The 17,654-nt window shown below is 36.3% G+C and overlaps 1 protein-coding gene across 1 annotated transcript in view; it reads left to right on the top strand.

Annotated features, from left to right (window-relative positions):
• The window catches only part of LOC101155634 (semaphorin-7A), a 46,259-nt gene extending 29,522 nt beyond the window's left edge, over positions 1-16,737 (top strand). The window contains exons 11-14 of the mRNA XM_011485736.3: positions 7,563-7,678; positions 8,677-8,849; positions 9,222-9,277; positions 11,131-16,737. Coding sequence (XP_011484038.1) covers positions 7,563-7,678; positions 8,677-8,849; positions 9,222-9,277; positions 11,131-11,477 — 692 coding nt within the window. The 3' untranslated portion in view covers positions 11,478-16,737. The remainder of the gene's footprint in view (positions 1-7,562; positions 7,679-8,676; positions 8,850-9,221; positions 9,278-11,130) is intronic.
• Positions 16,738-17,654: the final 917 nt, after the last annotated feature.

Below are 17,654 nucleotides of genomic sequence, written 5' to 3'. Positions count from 1 at the left end.
TATAAATACAACATGCTTTGAAACACTCATTTTCATTCTAAACTTCATAGAAAATGTATGATTTCTATTTATCAACAAAATCAAAGAAAAATGCCCATCCCGTTTAAAAAAAACAGAAATGATTTTAATGAGGTCCAAAGCTGACTGGTGCTGTATCAAGTCGTCAGTTTTATGGGATTCACATAAGCTCTGATGAATCACCGTTTAGTGTAGTCTGAATCATCGATGTTGTACAAGTTTGTTTTAAAGCATAAAACAATCACAGTCTTTAAAGCCAACATTGACATTTTCTCAGCATTGTTCAGGGATTCACAGAAGTCAGAATGATTCTTTTTATTTATTTATTTTTGTCTAATTGCGACCAAACTGTACATTCAGACTCATCCATTTTTTTTTAAATATATTCTTGTTTGGATCAAAGGTTCAGCTGGTAATGTGCCGATAAAATCAACACCCACACTTGCCATTAACCGTTCCCATGCAGACTATTACCATTATGGATGACATGCTTTTCTACTTCATCTTTGCACACGACTTGGCAAGTGCTTTATTTTTCTGTTTTGACATTATTCTTCCTTTGCCATTTTGCAGTGTTTCTGTGCATGTTTATTCCATTACTGATGCTTTTCAGCTAGAAAGGAGGAAAGAGTCTTTGAAGCAGCTCGACTCTAGAGGCTCCGAGATAAAAAGGTCACCTTGACGCGGCTGTTGAGGAAGCAGAAAACATTTTTAATTTGTTGATCTTTTATCATAAAAAAAACTAAATTAGAGATCCTGATCATGTCAGTCTTAGATGTTTAGAGGAGAAGCATTTGAAGGATAAAAGAACAACCTGACCTGATTAAAAGACAGTATTACTAATACTCCTAATTTGCAGAAATAGCACCCTGCAGCTACATATAAGCTTCTCTTGAGGGAACTTCCATGTGAAACCTCAGGTAGTTGACAAACTGAATTGTTTCTTCTGACTAACTAACAGTGGATAACATTTTTTTTAAAGTGCTTAGCTAATAACATCTTCAAAACTGTATCAAAAATGACACATTAATGGCTTATTTTTCTAAAATAAAATTTCATTTCATTTTTCTTTTTGAATTAAAAGCCTATTAAATAAATAAATATCATTAGATTGTTTTTGCCAAAGATTCAGTCAGGGAATTAATATCAGTCTTTGACTTGTTAATAGGTCACATGCAAACATTAAGGCTTTTATTTAAAACGTTTGTGGCTTTAAGGGAAAATGTGTATGCTTTCAGTGTGGAATCTGGCACATAAATTAGGATGATTATCCTTTATGCAAAATTATCTAGGAGTGTGGAGATGTGAGATCGCAAGGCTTCCTCAGATTTACTAAAGTGCGCAAATTAGAGCATGGCTGCAAATTACAAATAACTCTGGGTGTTCCACAATTGCAGTAATTTACAAGCAACCATCTAATTTGAGTAATGACCGACGCCGTCTGCCAGCAGCACGCCTCAACGCCAAAGGAAAGATGTTTTCATAATCAGGACTTTGAAGCTTAATAGTAACAAAACCACAGCTTGTTTCTTGTAAAAGCACTGTAAAAGCAAAGGATTTTGATGCCATTTGTCGCCGATATACATTATTGTAATTCTAATCGTGTCTTGAAGGTGAAAAAAATACATTTTAGATGAGAAGTGACTAATTCATCTAATGTTGGGTTTGAAATTATCTGAAATAGCTCAATGATCAACTCAAAGCAAGATTGTGATATATTTGTTCATTTAGCATTGCGCTTGTTACATATTTTTTACATTTTCTTATACAGTGTATATAGTTTGTTGCAAAATTCACGTGTTTACTTCTCTTTTAAATTTCTTTTGGTTGTCCCTTATAGGTTAGACACTAAAAAAGAACATTTTAAAATATTTCTCATGTCAAAAGATGGCACCCAACATAAATCTTTTTTTCTTCTTCTCATTTTAAACAGCAAAATGTTAATCCATAAATTAATATTCATCAGATATTTTCCTGCATCCTGGTAAAATGTTATGGAATATGTCAGAAATATCCCTTTATTACCATTTAATGAGACAGGTTTGATTCTGTTTTTTTACAATGAAAAGTAACCTACTGTTAGCCTTTCCCAATTATGCACATTATTTTTTAATCTTTGGACAAAAAATAAATAAATAACTGTACTATAATTAATTATGCACTGAGGTTTATGGATGCAGTGAACAAAGACATGATATGGCAGAGGATGCAGAAGACATAGAAATAAGCTGAATCCATGTTGCAACCGCTGAATAGAAAAGCTGAAAAGAACATTTAATTACACTAAACATTGCTATTTTATAATTTAGGTCACAAAAAATAGCAATGTTTAGTGTTTTGAATTGTTTAATAAAATGTTTAGTTTACTTTTTATTCAAACATTTCAATATTGCTCAGTGGGAAACAAAAAGCAACATGGGCTTTATGAGATCCAAATGGCAGAAAATCAGCAGCATTTTTTCTATCAGACTGTTCTTTGTTTGAAGGATGTAAATTCGTCACTAAACCAAGCATTCCTCATCTCCTCGAGATCCTCTGATCTTTATTCGGTCACTGCTAGTGAAATGATCACCAAGAAAAAACCTTATCAGGGAGCTTTGACATTCCACTCATCATCAAAAACATTCACAGGCTGAAAAAGAGACCAAACCTGAGCTTCATGAATACTAGATTCTGCGTTTGCATCAAGGTCTCCTGTGTCTGTTCTAAAGAACAGAACAGGTGAAGTCAGAGTTCTGATGGTGTTTGTTGAAAATGAATTGCATCATTCTGCCACCACAGCTCAAAATACTGATGACATATTTGTTTGTCTCAACCAGATGAATATTGGTTACATGCATTGCTCAAAATAATTGCTGAACAAAAGAACCAATTTCCGTTTCTTGCTGCTTTGTTTATGGAATTGTGTTGAATATAGGATTCTTCTGCGCCAGTGTGCCTCTTTTTAAAACCTACAGGTATAGCTTTCACACACCCACACACTTGCAAATGTGATGTTTTGTGAAGCTGATGGGAGAAATACTGTATGTTGGTCAGACCTCAAGTCCCTGTTCCACTGGACAGATAAACGTGTTTACTTTATTTTATTTTTTATTTGATTTTTGTAAGGGCAAAGGTTTGTGAAATTCTTCTCACAATTTTGAGCTCATTGATGAAAAAATGCAAGATATGCAGCAAACCTTTACCAAGTTACCAGCAAAAGATACTCTGGTGTCCTTTTAAAGACCAGCTCAGATAATTTGTTGATCTACTCTGAAATTGCTCCCAGTGGTCTTTCAATTGTAATCATTCCATTGTGCAGCTAAAAAAAACTGTGTTGTTTTCTAGGACATAGTTTCTGCAGAGCTGCAGCAGTATATATCAGAAATTCACCATTTACCCTGCAATTTATCCAGTATGCAGGGATTTCTTTTTTCATTTTTATGCTCAAAACGTGTTATATTGAAACACAGAGATCAGAGTGAATCTTTTAAGCCCTGAGGGACTTTCCAGCAGGCACCAAAAATAATAAATAGACCTTCTAATTCAATAAAGAACTATCTCCTTCAAGCTTCTTCAAATATAGACCATAGCTGCATTATATGGGAATCATGTGCTGCACTGCATGTCCCCTAAACACGCACATAAAAATGTAAAAAATAACAGCTTTTTTTTTTTAACTATGAAAATAGAAATGTCATTATGTTTGCATGGTTTGCAATGTACTGGCTTCAGCTCCATTATTCCAAAAAACAATCAAATAGCAGATTATTTTGGTGCACATTTGTACTGCTTTGTCATACTTTGACTTCCCTTTTTGCAGAGGAGGAAGGAAAAGGAGACAACGGATATCATGTCACTGTTAACTGCAGCAATGGACAACAGAGGCACAGAAGTCCCTGCTATTTTGGCAGTTTAATTACAAAAAGAGAGAAACAACAAAGTGCAATAAACATAAAGCCTGGGCTCTGCAGAAAATTAATGAAACGAACCTTAGGGTTTATGTTCTGTTCTGTGATTTTTACAACCACCATGCAAAACTCTGAGTCCCTTTCAAGAAACCAGCCTGCATTCAGGCTAAGGAACCACCCTGTATTCAGGCTGCGTTTGCTGAATCAGCCTCTTTACCCTGACCTGTAGGTGATTCCAGCGTGAAAGCAGATGTATTCAAGCGTATGTGAGGTTAACTGTATTTCTGAACCCCAGTGTTTATTTGGATCTTTTCGTGACCACTCCTGAAGTCTGACTGTGTCTTAACCTTTTTTAAACAGCAGATCTGGCTGGTATACCTGGAGAAACGAGCTCAGACATTAGTCTCCAAATCAGATCAAAGCCATGAGGAGGAGGGCACTAAAAGGACATGTCCAGTGTCTGTTATCATTTCTAAGATGCCTGGCCATCAGGGATTTTTGCATGTAAGAGATAGAAAATCTCCTTCATAAAGAAAAAATAAGGTTATTATAGCTGAGAAGCTCAAAGTGTTTGTTGCATCAGAGCCCAGAGGAATCACTTAGGAAAAAAGCAACAAAGGAGAATTAAACTGAAACTGGTCCATCATCTGAGAAGTAGCTGTGAGTCAATGTCAGACAGAGAACCGTGAAGGAGTCTTGAGGATGTCAGTCATGGATATAAACACGCAACAATGCACCTGCACGACTACAGGAGAATTCTGAAGTTGCATTAAGCCAATTTTCTTGTCTATCAAATCAGCTGTAGAGGTGGGAAAAAGTGGCACCTGACTGGTGAATCTCACTTACAAAAGTAAAGCAGATCTGGTTGGCAAAATATGAAGAAAGAAGCTGAAAACATGGGAAATTTTTCCTGTTGGCTTTCTCTTCAACCAGAAAAGCTTTTTACGGCGCTGCTGTGCACATGCAAAGAGGCAGTAAAAAGGTGTTTATGTGTTCTCCCAGTTCTGCACCTGCATAAGTGTAGCTAAAAGCAGATTTACTCTGCAGACTCTCTGTCACGATTGCAGCAAAGCGACCTCTTTACCCTCAGCTGGTGCCTTTTTGTTGATGCACTGTTGGGATGAAAGAACAGAAACAACAGGATTTATTCTTTAAATCTATTTTAAAAGTATTTCCAGAGGACCTTTAATTATGATTAAGTTGTTTTTAGCCAAAAGAAAAGTTTGTTGGTGCCTAGTATGTTTTTGTATGCTCCTGATTCATGATTTAAATAAGGAAATATTAATAAATGCAATTTTGACCTTTATTATATGCCTTCCATCATCAGAGATGTGTCACAATAACATGTCAATAACCCCAAACACATAATTTTCATCTAAATTGGTATTTTAATGGTAGATTAAATTGTAATAATTCAGGATTTGTCCATTGAAGGAGATATGAAGCAATCTGAGGACGAACGAAGTGACAGCAAGAAACTGCTAGTCTAAATATAACTACAAAAGGGCCTCACGAAGGTGAACTGCATTAGAAAAAAACAAAACAAAAAAACATTCACTCTAATTACTTTATTACTGTCAGGCCTTTAAGGTTTGATGTAAAACACAAAGAATGTTATGACGTTTTCTGCTGGGGGGCTTTCAGTTTGATAAGTTATTGTTTGGACAGGAAGGAGTGGTTGCTTGCAGCCAACAAAAGCATTATTGTTAGAGAGAACAAATATTAAGCTTTGACACCAAAAACCGTCTTGAAGAAAAATCTGAAATGCAGAGAAGAGCGGAAAGCTGCAGGCAGTCAATGAGAGTGACACCACATTCAGCTGTCTGGCAGTGTTGAGAGAAACAAAGCTGTGACTCGGAGCTAGAATAATGACTCATCAGCTTTCAAACAAAGGTTGCATGCACTCCTGACTCACTGAGTCCAGCTAAATCACGCTCATAAATTCAGCAGGTTTTTTTTTTTTTTTTTTTTTTTTGGATGTATCTGCTAGTATAAATTCATTTTTTAGAGAAAAAAAGTAGATGAAAAACCTCATTTATTTTGAAGTAATTAACAGCAAGCTGCTGTGGAAGCGCCCATACTCCGCTGTGCAGAAACAAAATAATGAATATTTAAGCCAAAAACAAAGACAAAGCTCAAAAAAAGAGAGAATTGTGATTTTACGGTTGAAAGACAATGTATCTAATTAAAACTGCTGTGTTTTTTTTTTTTCTCAGTCTATTTTTAAAGAGGCAGTGGGAAACTAAATTGCTGACAAAACCTCTTGTTCTCATGCTATTTTTGTTGCATAAAAGACAAAAATTGTCTTGGTTTATGTGGGGACTTATACTCATTATTTATAATAAAATATTTTAAATAAAACTATGTACATAGACGTAATACTTCAATAAGTTACAGATCTTCAAAACTTTGTCCTATATAAATCAAATTGGGACATAAAAGTTATAAACCTAACTGACACTGAAGAAAATTCCAGGCTGGGTCTACAATATACAAACTTGTCACCAAATATCCTTTATGCCATTTTCATAAAGAAACACCAGTTCATCTTATTTTGTTTCTCTAGGTTTTTGTTAGTTGCATAAAACAAAAATGAATGGAAAACAAAAAAGTTTACACATCACACGGTGAGGGTTAAGGCGACACAGGATTACAGACTTTAACATTTTTTGTTAAATAAATATTTTATCATGAACATGTGACTGTATCTAGAGTTTTATTCGACCAAGCTGCTAAAGTTTAAGCATCAAAACAATGAAAAAAACTAAACCAAAATCAGTTTTATATAGTCACATTGAAGGTGGGAAAACAAGTCATACAAAATGAAAATAAAACAATATTCCTATGATTTTTATGATATTATTTTGTTATCAGATGTTTTTAATCAAGCAGATTATTTAAAAAAACCAATACACTTATATGGTGCTTTTTACCTTGATAAAGGCCCAAAGCCCTTTTACCCCAAACGCCGGGCATGTGACACACATTGATGATGTTCACACTGGACAAGCAGGGAGGGCCTATTTCTTCTTTTTCTACTGTTTTTAGCTCATGTCCACAACCTACAATCTTGTGAATCCTGCTGCAGGCTTTTTCTTTCACAGATCTATTGCAGTATATGAAAGACTTGGTGTCATAATTTCAGTCGGGCATGAACGGCAATTATTAATTTCCTTTGAATGGTCAGCTTTCAACCAGTCGGCGCTTTTGTGTTTTTGAAAAGGATGCTACCCATAAGTCACTACAAGATCTAAGTCCCTGATTGGTCAAGGTTTTAGCTGTTTGAACTCTCACCACTTGTTTAATGGCTGCACATTTTGAGCGTAGAGCCCGAAAACAGTTGTAGAAACTTCCATAGCTATGCGTGAATGTGAGTTTTAAACATAAAAGGCTGAAATGCACATTTACGCGCGTTCACGTAGACTTTTGATTAGAAGTGGCAACTTGAACACGGCGGTGAGAATGTAGCTTTACATTCATTCACCATTCCAAACACACATTCACACATGAAGGCAGCTGCAAAGGGTGAAACGGGTAATGCAAAAGTAATGAGACATTTTTTGGAAATTCAACATAAAGCCCTACAAAGGAGACTTTTTTTTGCCTTTTCTGACTTTCATTGACATGATCTTCTCCCTCTTTTCTTTATTACAGAACAGGGCAAAGTTCTCAAAGCTATTCACACCAACCAAGAGGTTTTCATCATTTCTCAGTACTCGCTGTTTCACAACGAGGGGCCTGTTCTCAACATGGCTATTGACTCCCAAAAGGTATGACTCATATTGTTGCAATCTGCTGTAACAGGGTGTTTCGGACACATCTGTGCTTTTTTTTTAACATTTAAGTGCTTCCTTCAGTATAAGCAGTTACATTAAAAATTATTTGACATAATCTGATAGTCACTTATATAAACAATAAATAACATAAAGTTTGGCAGAAATAACAAATAAAAATAAAAACTGCGTAGTCGTTGGAATGAACAGGACCACATTGGAATTAAAATATATCAGAAAAGTCTGTTATTATTTATAATAACTTATATTATAATATTCCCTGTAATCCTTGATCTTGAACAGCTATAAGAAAACTAAAGCTTTATTAAACTAACTAAAGCTTTTAACAAAGGCTCCTTCCACATGCGGCGGGAGCGTCAGGTTAGCACACTTTTGGAAACAAAGATGGCGTATGCAAATTTGACATGGTTGTTGCGTTAGGTCAGGTGTAAACGGACAGTTCATTTAAATTATATGCACACGAGGAACGGGGAGGGCGGGGACGTACGTGGTATGTAAGTGTGCTAACCCCGTGGCTAGTAGTAATCCGTAGTGATCTGTTGTACCACGAATTTGTTCCAAACATGAACAAAGCTTTTTACAGTTATATTGAATTTTATTTTGATCTGTCATATTCTTTTAGAGCATGCCTTGCGGGCACTTTAAGTGGTGCTTGCGAGCGACCATGCGCCCGTGGGCCCTGCATTGGTGACCACTGTGTTAGACTTTTGAAAACCACATCACATAGCAACAGATATGCCATACTAAATCCAAGGGGAACCATTGACAAAACTATAGTAATTATGCTAAAAATAACAGTATCAAAGTGATGGAAAAAGAAAAACCTGAACTGAAAATAAAGTATCCAATAATATATTTTCAACCAAAAGATTTATTACAGAATAGACCTGAAATGAAATTAAAAAAAAGAATTCTAAACTGATGAAATGTATTTTTTTATCATGAACTCACAATCTTTGGCATTCGTTCTTCAGGGACACTTGTATGTTGGAACAGCCATGGAGATTCAGCGGTTGCCACTGGCTGACTGCAGTCGCTATGGTGACACATGCAGGGATTGCATCCTTTCCCGGGATCCGTACTGTGGCTGGGACAAAGCCAGGAGAAAGTGTGTCACCATTCCGCCCGGATACAACACGACGTATGGGTAAGCCTAGAGCTGACGTCACCTTTTTACAGCTAATGCCTGCTTCCACGCCAACCAAGAAAGGGTTAGGCAGGGCTCACAATGACATGCAATATACTGCATATATATGTAACTTTACTCTTTGAATTAACAATTAATTAGGTAAATCAAAACAATGAACACAGACTTTAAAATTTTTCTAGTTTGCTTGGTTTTAGATTCCAACAGACTGAGTTAACTGTTCACATCTATGAGAATGACAGGAAAACTGGCTTGTCTTCTTATTATTTTTGACAAAGCTAACACAGGATGCCTCGTCTCTGATCCAGCAGCTCAGTTCCCATTTCTGAAATGATTTCCCCCAGCTCAATGTGCCTCTCCTGTCCTCCGCAGAACACTCCTACAGAATCTGGACCAATCCAACTCCTCCGTTTGTGGGGAAGCTGCTGGTAAGCCATTATCTTCCCCCTCCCACACTCTACATATCTTAATTAAAATGACCAAATAGGGAATATTTTTGCACAGCTACATTTAAAACGATGATTATCATATAATTGAGCTAGATTATACATCTAAAGGACGCATTTATTATAGAATGTAAGTAAATAAAGCATAGTTTGCACAGTATTAAAAAATCTACACATCAATATTTAAGACTTTAACAAATATGAATTCTCTACAGACAATAGGCTTGAGCAAAGATTTGTTCTTTATAGACTTCAAGACTTGACCTACAATTCAAACTCCAAAGACATTAAACTTGACCAGGGACTTCTCCTTGCAGACATGAGACCTGGGTAAAATTTCATCCTTTGGAAACATGAAACTTAACCAAAGACTAGCTCTCTGGAAACTTTAGACTGGACTTGGATGTGAAGTTTTCAACTTTTCCTTTGTCCTTTAACTTCAGGGCTTTTCCCAATTTTTCTCTTCATATTAGGGGTGTAATGATTCATTTTTCCAACAACAAAAATAATACAAACTGTTTATGGTGCCTTTCTAGGCACCCAAAGTCGACTTACAAGTAAAAACAAGACATAAACAATTTGAAATCATATCAAACTAGTGGCTGACAATCCGATTCAGAGCCGATTTTGGTTCATTTTAAACGATCCATTTCACTGACCTTATATGGATCCAGGAGATCTTTTGCCAACACTTCTACCAGTGTGTCTTAGAGATAAATATCTGGGTACTGAACAGTGCAGGTAAAGTTATCTAGATTCCTTGTATTTCTAGCAAGAAGATCAAGTGTAAATTAAATATTTGTACAAACAAACAAGTAAACAAGAATGTCCACTGACATTTCAGTTTAGCCCACTGTTATTTTTCAACATGAAATATATTGGGACGGATGTGATGCCCTTGGTCGTTTTTACATTATAGTCAAATAAACAATAAATACTGTGCCTCAATCCAAATAGTATTTTCCAATATTGATTATCGATTTATTTCATTTTGAAAGGATTTTATAATGGTATACATCGATTTGATTATCAATTTGCCTCAGACAGATCGATCTGGTTGGATCATAGGAATATAAATTAATGAATCAAGTAGCTTTTATAACACTCTTACTCCATATATTAATTGGCTGCAGGTGAATGCAGCAAAAAAAAGTACGGTACAGTCCCTCCACTGACTATTTTCAATTTTGGGTGCAGTCCATTACATTATTTTAATAATTACCCATGAGACCCACTTTGTCCTAGCCACTTGATTTATAATGGCTACATGTCACTGCACGCTGCATTGTCTTATTTTAAAAACTCATTAGGCTGTCATTCCTATTCCTCAGACTTGAACTGGATTTCATTGACCAGAGAATAGCATCACTAGGCCTTCCGTTAACAGTCTGAAGAATGGCAACCGGGATTTTTCTTTCCTTCAAAAAGGAAGGAGAATGGGGCTGCCTGAAGGCTTCTCCAGCTCTTTTTTTCCCCTTAATAACTTCAAAATAAACCCAGACAAAGACAGCAGGTTCTATGTACATTGTATTAGTTTGATTTTACTGCTTTATTGAAACAACATTGTCTCATGTTTCTCCATTGTTGTGAAAAAGTTTAATTAAAAACAAAATGGAGATGTCACGGTCTGTTGAGTTTTGAGGCTGAATTCTAGGGTATTAAACTGAAACTACTGCGGGTCACAGTTTTGGATGGTGTGCAGAATAAAACTGTTTAATTAAAAACTGGCATTTGTGACCACAGTGAGCCTAAATGCCTCCCAAAATAAAGAAATCTTTTCAATGTGGACTTATTTTGTATCACTTACACACAACTGTCTTTTGCCCCGTGTGCAGCTCTAAAGCAGCGTCGAACTTCGCCCAAGGAGGTTGTGATCCAGTCTAACACCTCCGTGTTTCTGCCCTGCCCTGTGCGCTCCTTTCACGCCTTCTACCGCTGGGAGAAGGACAACTGCATCAAGAACTACCCTTGCCTTTTCTCAGGAGACTTCTGTGTCCTGGGGCCTCTGGTTGACACACCCCTGAAGGAAGGTGTCTTCCGCTGCATGGCCACTGAAGATGGCTTCAAGGTGGAGGTCATCTCCTTTCGACTGGTGAACGACGGCAGGCTTTTGTCCGCCTCCATTGCCTCCACCTTCGGGCTTTCCCTGCTGCTCGCCGTGGCTACCTTATGGCTTCATTAACCACAGCTAACACTAACGCAAACTCCCCGTTCATTGACGGCTCCCTCTGACAGGAGCCACTGTGTGGAGGTCAGGTTCGCATAGCATTGATGTAGATGGTTGGGTTTTACAGGGACATTTCACCTTTTCTATTTGGGTTTTTAGAGAAAGTCACCTGAACAAGGGAGTAAAAAATTTATATTTTTAGCTTAGCAGCGTATCTGCAGCCGCAGCTGTCTTAATTAGGTAAAAACTGTTCTAATTCACACATTTACACTAAAAATGTAACTAGGAGGTTTTGTTTGTGAATTGTCGTCTTTAAGTCATGACTTGATTCAACCATAATTAGGTGCTTTGCGAACCCTTCCTCTCAAAATAAGAAAACAAAAAGACATATCTGATGACTTGGGCTACAAAACAATTCCAGGCCAATTGTTTTTAATACTACTTCTTTCTAAATTGAGTTGATTGTGCTTCTTTGTGGATATATATTCTTAGTAATGCGCTACATTCATCCCCGTTATATCTCATCGTTATAGCTCAGTAACTTAGAGAAAATGTCTGGTATTGAGATTTACAAAGCCTTAACACTTCTGGAACATAAACTCCTAAGCACAATTTTGCAGTTGAAGCAGACTACTGCAGACGGGGCTGGACTTGGAGCTGTGAGATTAATGCAGCTGAGTCCAGCAACATGGCTGGGAGGAAGTGTCAGCTAATTGACAGGCTGATGAACATCACTGTGTCCCATCACCTCTTTTCAAGAATAAGCAGTTTCTTGCCTATTTTTTAGCAGATTGAATTGGGATTTTTGCTGCTGTTTTCAGTTTTTCTTTTGACGTGCCATCATCCCTCCTTTTCCAGAGCACGTACCAGACCCTCTGAGAATCTTAGTCCAGATTACGCTTTGAACTGTTCTCTTTTTGTTTAGGTGGGCTGGTGGCATGTGTTACATGATACAAAGGAAACTCTGCTTTTTTGAGCCAGAAGTCACAAACAAGGTGCTGTGCTCTAATGAAAGAATAATCACAGTACCACCGGGCTACATGAAACCACATTTTGTAGTTTTCCCTGGCAAAGAAATATATTATTAGATAGCTGGAGTATGTTGTGGATGTTGTTGCTCTGCAGGTGCTGACTTCTGTCGTTGCGTCCGCATTTGTGATCATTTGTCTTGATGGGTTATGACATTGATTTGCCATAGTTTGAATGTATTGTGTATTTTTGCCTGTTTTGACTTTCCTGGGCTACATCAGCATGAACAGACAACTGCTGCATTTTTCTACCCCTTTGTTCTGTAAAGCAAAAAAGAAAAAAAAACCTTAAATAAATTCAAACGGGAAGCTTCATCATATTTGCATTTATCCATTTAGAGGGCTTGAAACAGAGAGGAAAGGCCTCACATTAATGCCTGGTACCCATCTGCATCCACAAGCTGCACTGGGATTGCTTGATTTGAAACTGAATGTCACCCAACTAACATGCCTTTAGCATAATCCTTTAATTTGATCAGAAATGAGATACACCTGAAAAATAAAAGACATAATATAAGGATGACAAAAGGAAGCTGAAAAATCCAGAATGCAGAGCAAAGCAGAACTGGAGGGATGAATTAGACGGTGGATTAGCCTTTTCCTCTAGAGCTTTGAGAATTATCATTTCCTAATGGTACATAAATCTGTCTGAGATGAGCTTTCCACAGTGGCAGAATTGTCATTAATGGATAATGAGATGACAGAACTGGTTTGCGTTGTATTGTATTTAAGAATTTAATTCACACGGTGAGGAATGGGGGTGTGAGCTCCCGCAGGAGACATGTGACACTATGCCTTTTGCTTAGTTTTCCTGTTTTCTGGGCTATTTGCTGCACCACAAGAAACAGTGTAAATGTTTTTTTGGGAGATTTAACTCTCCAAGACTTTTTATCTCTTTATCTCTGTAAGACTCTTCACCATTATTACATGCATCTTCTTTTACATATACGCACATGCAGTTTCAGCAGATTTACAGGAGATCTGTAAGTCTTTTAATCACAATTTCTTCATTCAAATTCTGTGATCACATGGGCATCAAGAGCAGGACTTTGCTAAGCTTCTTAGTCTTCGCTTTTTAAACAAATTCACAGAAAACTAAAATAAAAGAAAACATCTGTGTTGACTTTGTTGCTAAGTCCGAGCAGTTGTGCAGATATTAGTGAAGGATATTGGCGATTTAAACCTATTGCTTTGATAGATTATCCTTGCAAGCATACTAACCTGACCTTGGCTAATTTAAACTGTAATTGGCTAAAAATTATTGTCATTGATTTATAATAATTAGCTTCTACCAAAGTTTCCCTTTGGATGGAAAATATTACATTTATTTGTGAAAAGTGTTATTTTAATGTGTTAAAACAACTTTGAAAATGCTCATAATCAGTCTAAGGCTGTTTTTCACTTGAAAATCAGCAGCCTTTCTAAGCCCCCACCTTCAATACCCAGACTTTAAGCAAACCAGGAAGTCGCTAATGTTGTAGTTCCCCCCAAAGACCACTAGAGGCTGGTTTAAAGGGGATCCTTTTTCTTTTATTTTGTTAAAATATTTAGTTAACTCAAATTATTATCATCAAGAGTCTGGTGACAAAAACCTGTACGATTATTTTTTTCGGGAGATTTTTTGAACAACAACAAAAACAGATTTTTTATTTTTTTTATTTTTTTTGCTATTTTAATTTTATTAGAGGTCAAATTTGTGCTTTGCTTAGTTGCTACATTACGATTTTCAAGTTGATTAAACATTCTCACAAGCCTTTATGACCTGAAATGACAGAATTCTTAGTTTTTGGTCATGTTGAACCTCAGTGTGACAAAATAAAAAGCAACTTTAGCTTGAACAATACAATAAAAAGCAAATTTTATTTCTTGTTTAGGTCATTGTACATGCTTCTTTTTTTGTCATGTAATTTTTGTTTTAATCCATTCTGAAAAGCTTTTTTCCAGCTATGTGTAATTTATTTTCATGTGACTAAAGCTGCTAGACGTACAGAAGTTCAGCTTAGAAATATTAATCATTAAGATTTAAGGGACCTAAATCTTCCTTTGAGCTGTTTTTTTTTTTCTTCTCAGCAAACATCACACTGCTGGAAACCGTTCTGCGATCATTTTCAAACTTTGAAGTTGTTAGTGAATTCCTGTAGTTTGAGACAGCCTTAAAGTGATGTCGCAATACTTTGTTTCTGTTCAGTCATAGATGATTATATAAAAGCGTCATTTTATTTTGAAAACCTACTTCTGCCACCAGGTACATTAATGTAATAACTATAAATTACATTCCTTCAGAAGATGTATTCTCTGTTACCCATAAACACACAATGTTAGTGACTTTTTTCGGCAAAGTCTTGACGCAGTGAGCCAGATACATGGCAGTGGAGGTGACTTATTTTAAGCAGTAGGTGTTGGGCACCCCAGACAAGTGGAATCCTTTTTTCCCAGAAAAGAAGTGCTGTCCTATATATACACCAAGTTTCTCCATGAAATATTTATTTTCATAAAACAGATAAGGCAGAAAAAGAATGATTCCCTGAAATGATAAAAGGGGTTATTTCCATTTACTAAACAAAAACTAAACCACAATCAGTGAACATCACACTTTAGCTGCAGGTAACTCCACATTTAACAAATCCATAGTGTTCAGAACCATCTAAAACTGGTGGAGCTTCAGGTTGCGCTGTAAAAAACATTCTTTTCATGCAGCCACCAACCCAAGTGTGTCTGAACCATAATGCACAATTTTGCCTCATAGTAAAAAGAAATTAATAATTTCGAATGAATAAACCCTGCAGTCACACATTTGTTCTTCTGTCTGTTTAACTTGTCAAATTTAATGGAAAAAAATCATTAATACAGAACCAGGTTATCTACTGTATATGTAAAATAGAAGCAGGAAGACTTAATACAAGACTATAAATGACCGTAACGCTAATGAAATAGGAGTTGGTGATCTGTTGGCTCCATCATTAAAACATTTTTTTGACTCAATAAATTGACAGTTTTTGACAGAAATGCTGTATCTGAGCCACAGGAACACAGAGGTAAAAAAAAAAGAGATTCTCATGAAATATCACAAATTTACTGACATGCAATCACAATGGCAGATGAAACTAGATGTGATGCAGTTGAGCAATAACTCACAAACTTTGCACTGTTTGTGTGTTTTCGTCCCTCCTATGTTACGTCAACATAGGAGGGAGGTAAAATGTTTCAATAAGTAACCACTACATGGTTTAGGGTTGAAAGCAGAGCAGGCTAGGTCTCCCTCTATTTGTACTGTTTTTCCCTGCAGCACTTCTGACACAAACACATGGAAATTCAGATTAGAATTTACCCATCTTTTCTTCTTCGGAGACAAACGCCTCTCTGTCCAAGTCCTTGATTTGATCTGGTTATTCCCATAGCATCCAAATCCAAACGTGCTTATCACACACACACACATCATCCATGGTCACCTCGTCCAGTAAAGACTAATTTCCTTCAAAGCCAGCTTTGTTTCCCTTTTGGAAGAAGATCGCTGTACAACAATCACAGTTGTGAGGCAGGTTGCTGTGTCGTTCTCTTGTTGGGTTTTGAGTGTCTGTACATAATATGTGCCCACAATTCTGTGTCTTGATATATATTTACTTTTATTAGTAACATGCCAAACTTTAATCTATGAAAAAAGAAGATATTTATACTGTATTGTTGCCATGTCACTCTAATACCAACTCATAACATGTATTTTTAAATAACAGATATCTAGAGTGCATTAGATATTCATGTAACAAATTCATATGACATGCGTTTCCCTGACATGTGACAGTGAAAATTAATAAAATATGAGCATTAAGGAATGTATGGTTTGTCTTTCTCACCAAATACCTTTTGAATTAACACAAATGTGAAGCACTTAAAACACATTTGCTTGTATTTTAGTCAAAACAAATTAATTTTTGATGAAAATTGCATCTTCGCCTTTATTTTTGATACATCTGACTTGCACTATGTTTTAATAAGATAGCATTTGCCTTCTTTCTTGACTCCTGGAACAGAGGGGTTGTAGCGCCATCTGCTGGCCAAACCTAAGTCCCCTGTCAGGAATAAAGCAAAGCCTTTGCAGTCTCTTCTGTCTTCCTCAGTTTTATCAAAATGGTTCAAGAATGTTGTTTTATACCTTCTTTGTTCATCGCTTGCCAGCAATGAGCCCAAATTGCATAAGCAAAGACAATTTTATCTTCCCACTTATACGTTTGTCTTGGAAAAAAAAAAAACACTCAAAGTTGTCAGTTATTTTACTGAAATATTTATTTCCTATAAAGCGGAGGTGAGGACTGAGAATTGTATGCCTGCGTGTTTTCCAATATACCCTCTGACATGTTCCAATTTGTTGGACACACCTGAACCAGGTAATCAGCCATAAGTAGGGCAAGATAACTAGAAATCATGCAGACAGACCGGCCTTCAAGGCTCGGTAATAGCCCACCCCTGTTCTAAAGGAACAAGCAGTAATTTATCATGTTTGTTCTGAACAACTGTGGTGTACAGTAAAATGAGCTAAATAGCATCGGTTGAGTCAAGCTGAACAGCATCTTTCAACTTTCAAGCTATGATGATTTTATGTGTGTGCGGCTCTGTGATACATGATAAAAAAAAAGGCAAATGTGTTTTGGCCTGCATAGCTTATATTTCTGTATCATGAACCCCAATAATCTAACTTATTTGTGTAAATATTAAGCCTTAAACAAGTCAATGTTTTAACAAAATGTGCTTTTTTTTAACCCACTCTGATGAAAATGGTGGTTTTGGTGTTTTCTAACATGTAATTGTGGGATTTTTCTGAAGATGAAGGATTTACTTTTGATTCAAATCTATTAAAAAATGTGTTTTTTATGTAGTGAAATGATTTTACCACAACGCAGTGGTGTAAATGTTTCTCTTTCAGCTTTCACGGATGGAAGATGCCGCAAACCAGCATGAGCTAAACCGGCTCCAACACAGTGGTATACAAATAAAATAGAATAAAATATAATAAATAAGCATTTAAAAAAATATAAATCTGTAAATCATCAATCTAGCTGTTTCTACAACTCACACTGATGATTGATATTTGTTTAATTTTATTTTTCCGACATTTTTTCACATTTTCCTATAAAAATGTTTTTCACAGCAAACAGTTTCAGGATTTTTT

Source organism: Oryzias latipes, chromosome 16 (genome assembly GCF_002234675.1).
Source record: "Oryzias latipes chromosome 16, ASM223467v1".
Lineage (NCBI taxonomy): Eukaryota > Metazoa > Chordata > Actinopteri > Beloniformes > Adrianichthyidae > Oryzias > Oryzias latipes.
This window is presented reverse-complemented; position numbering and strand designations above follow the sequence as displayed.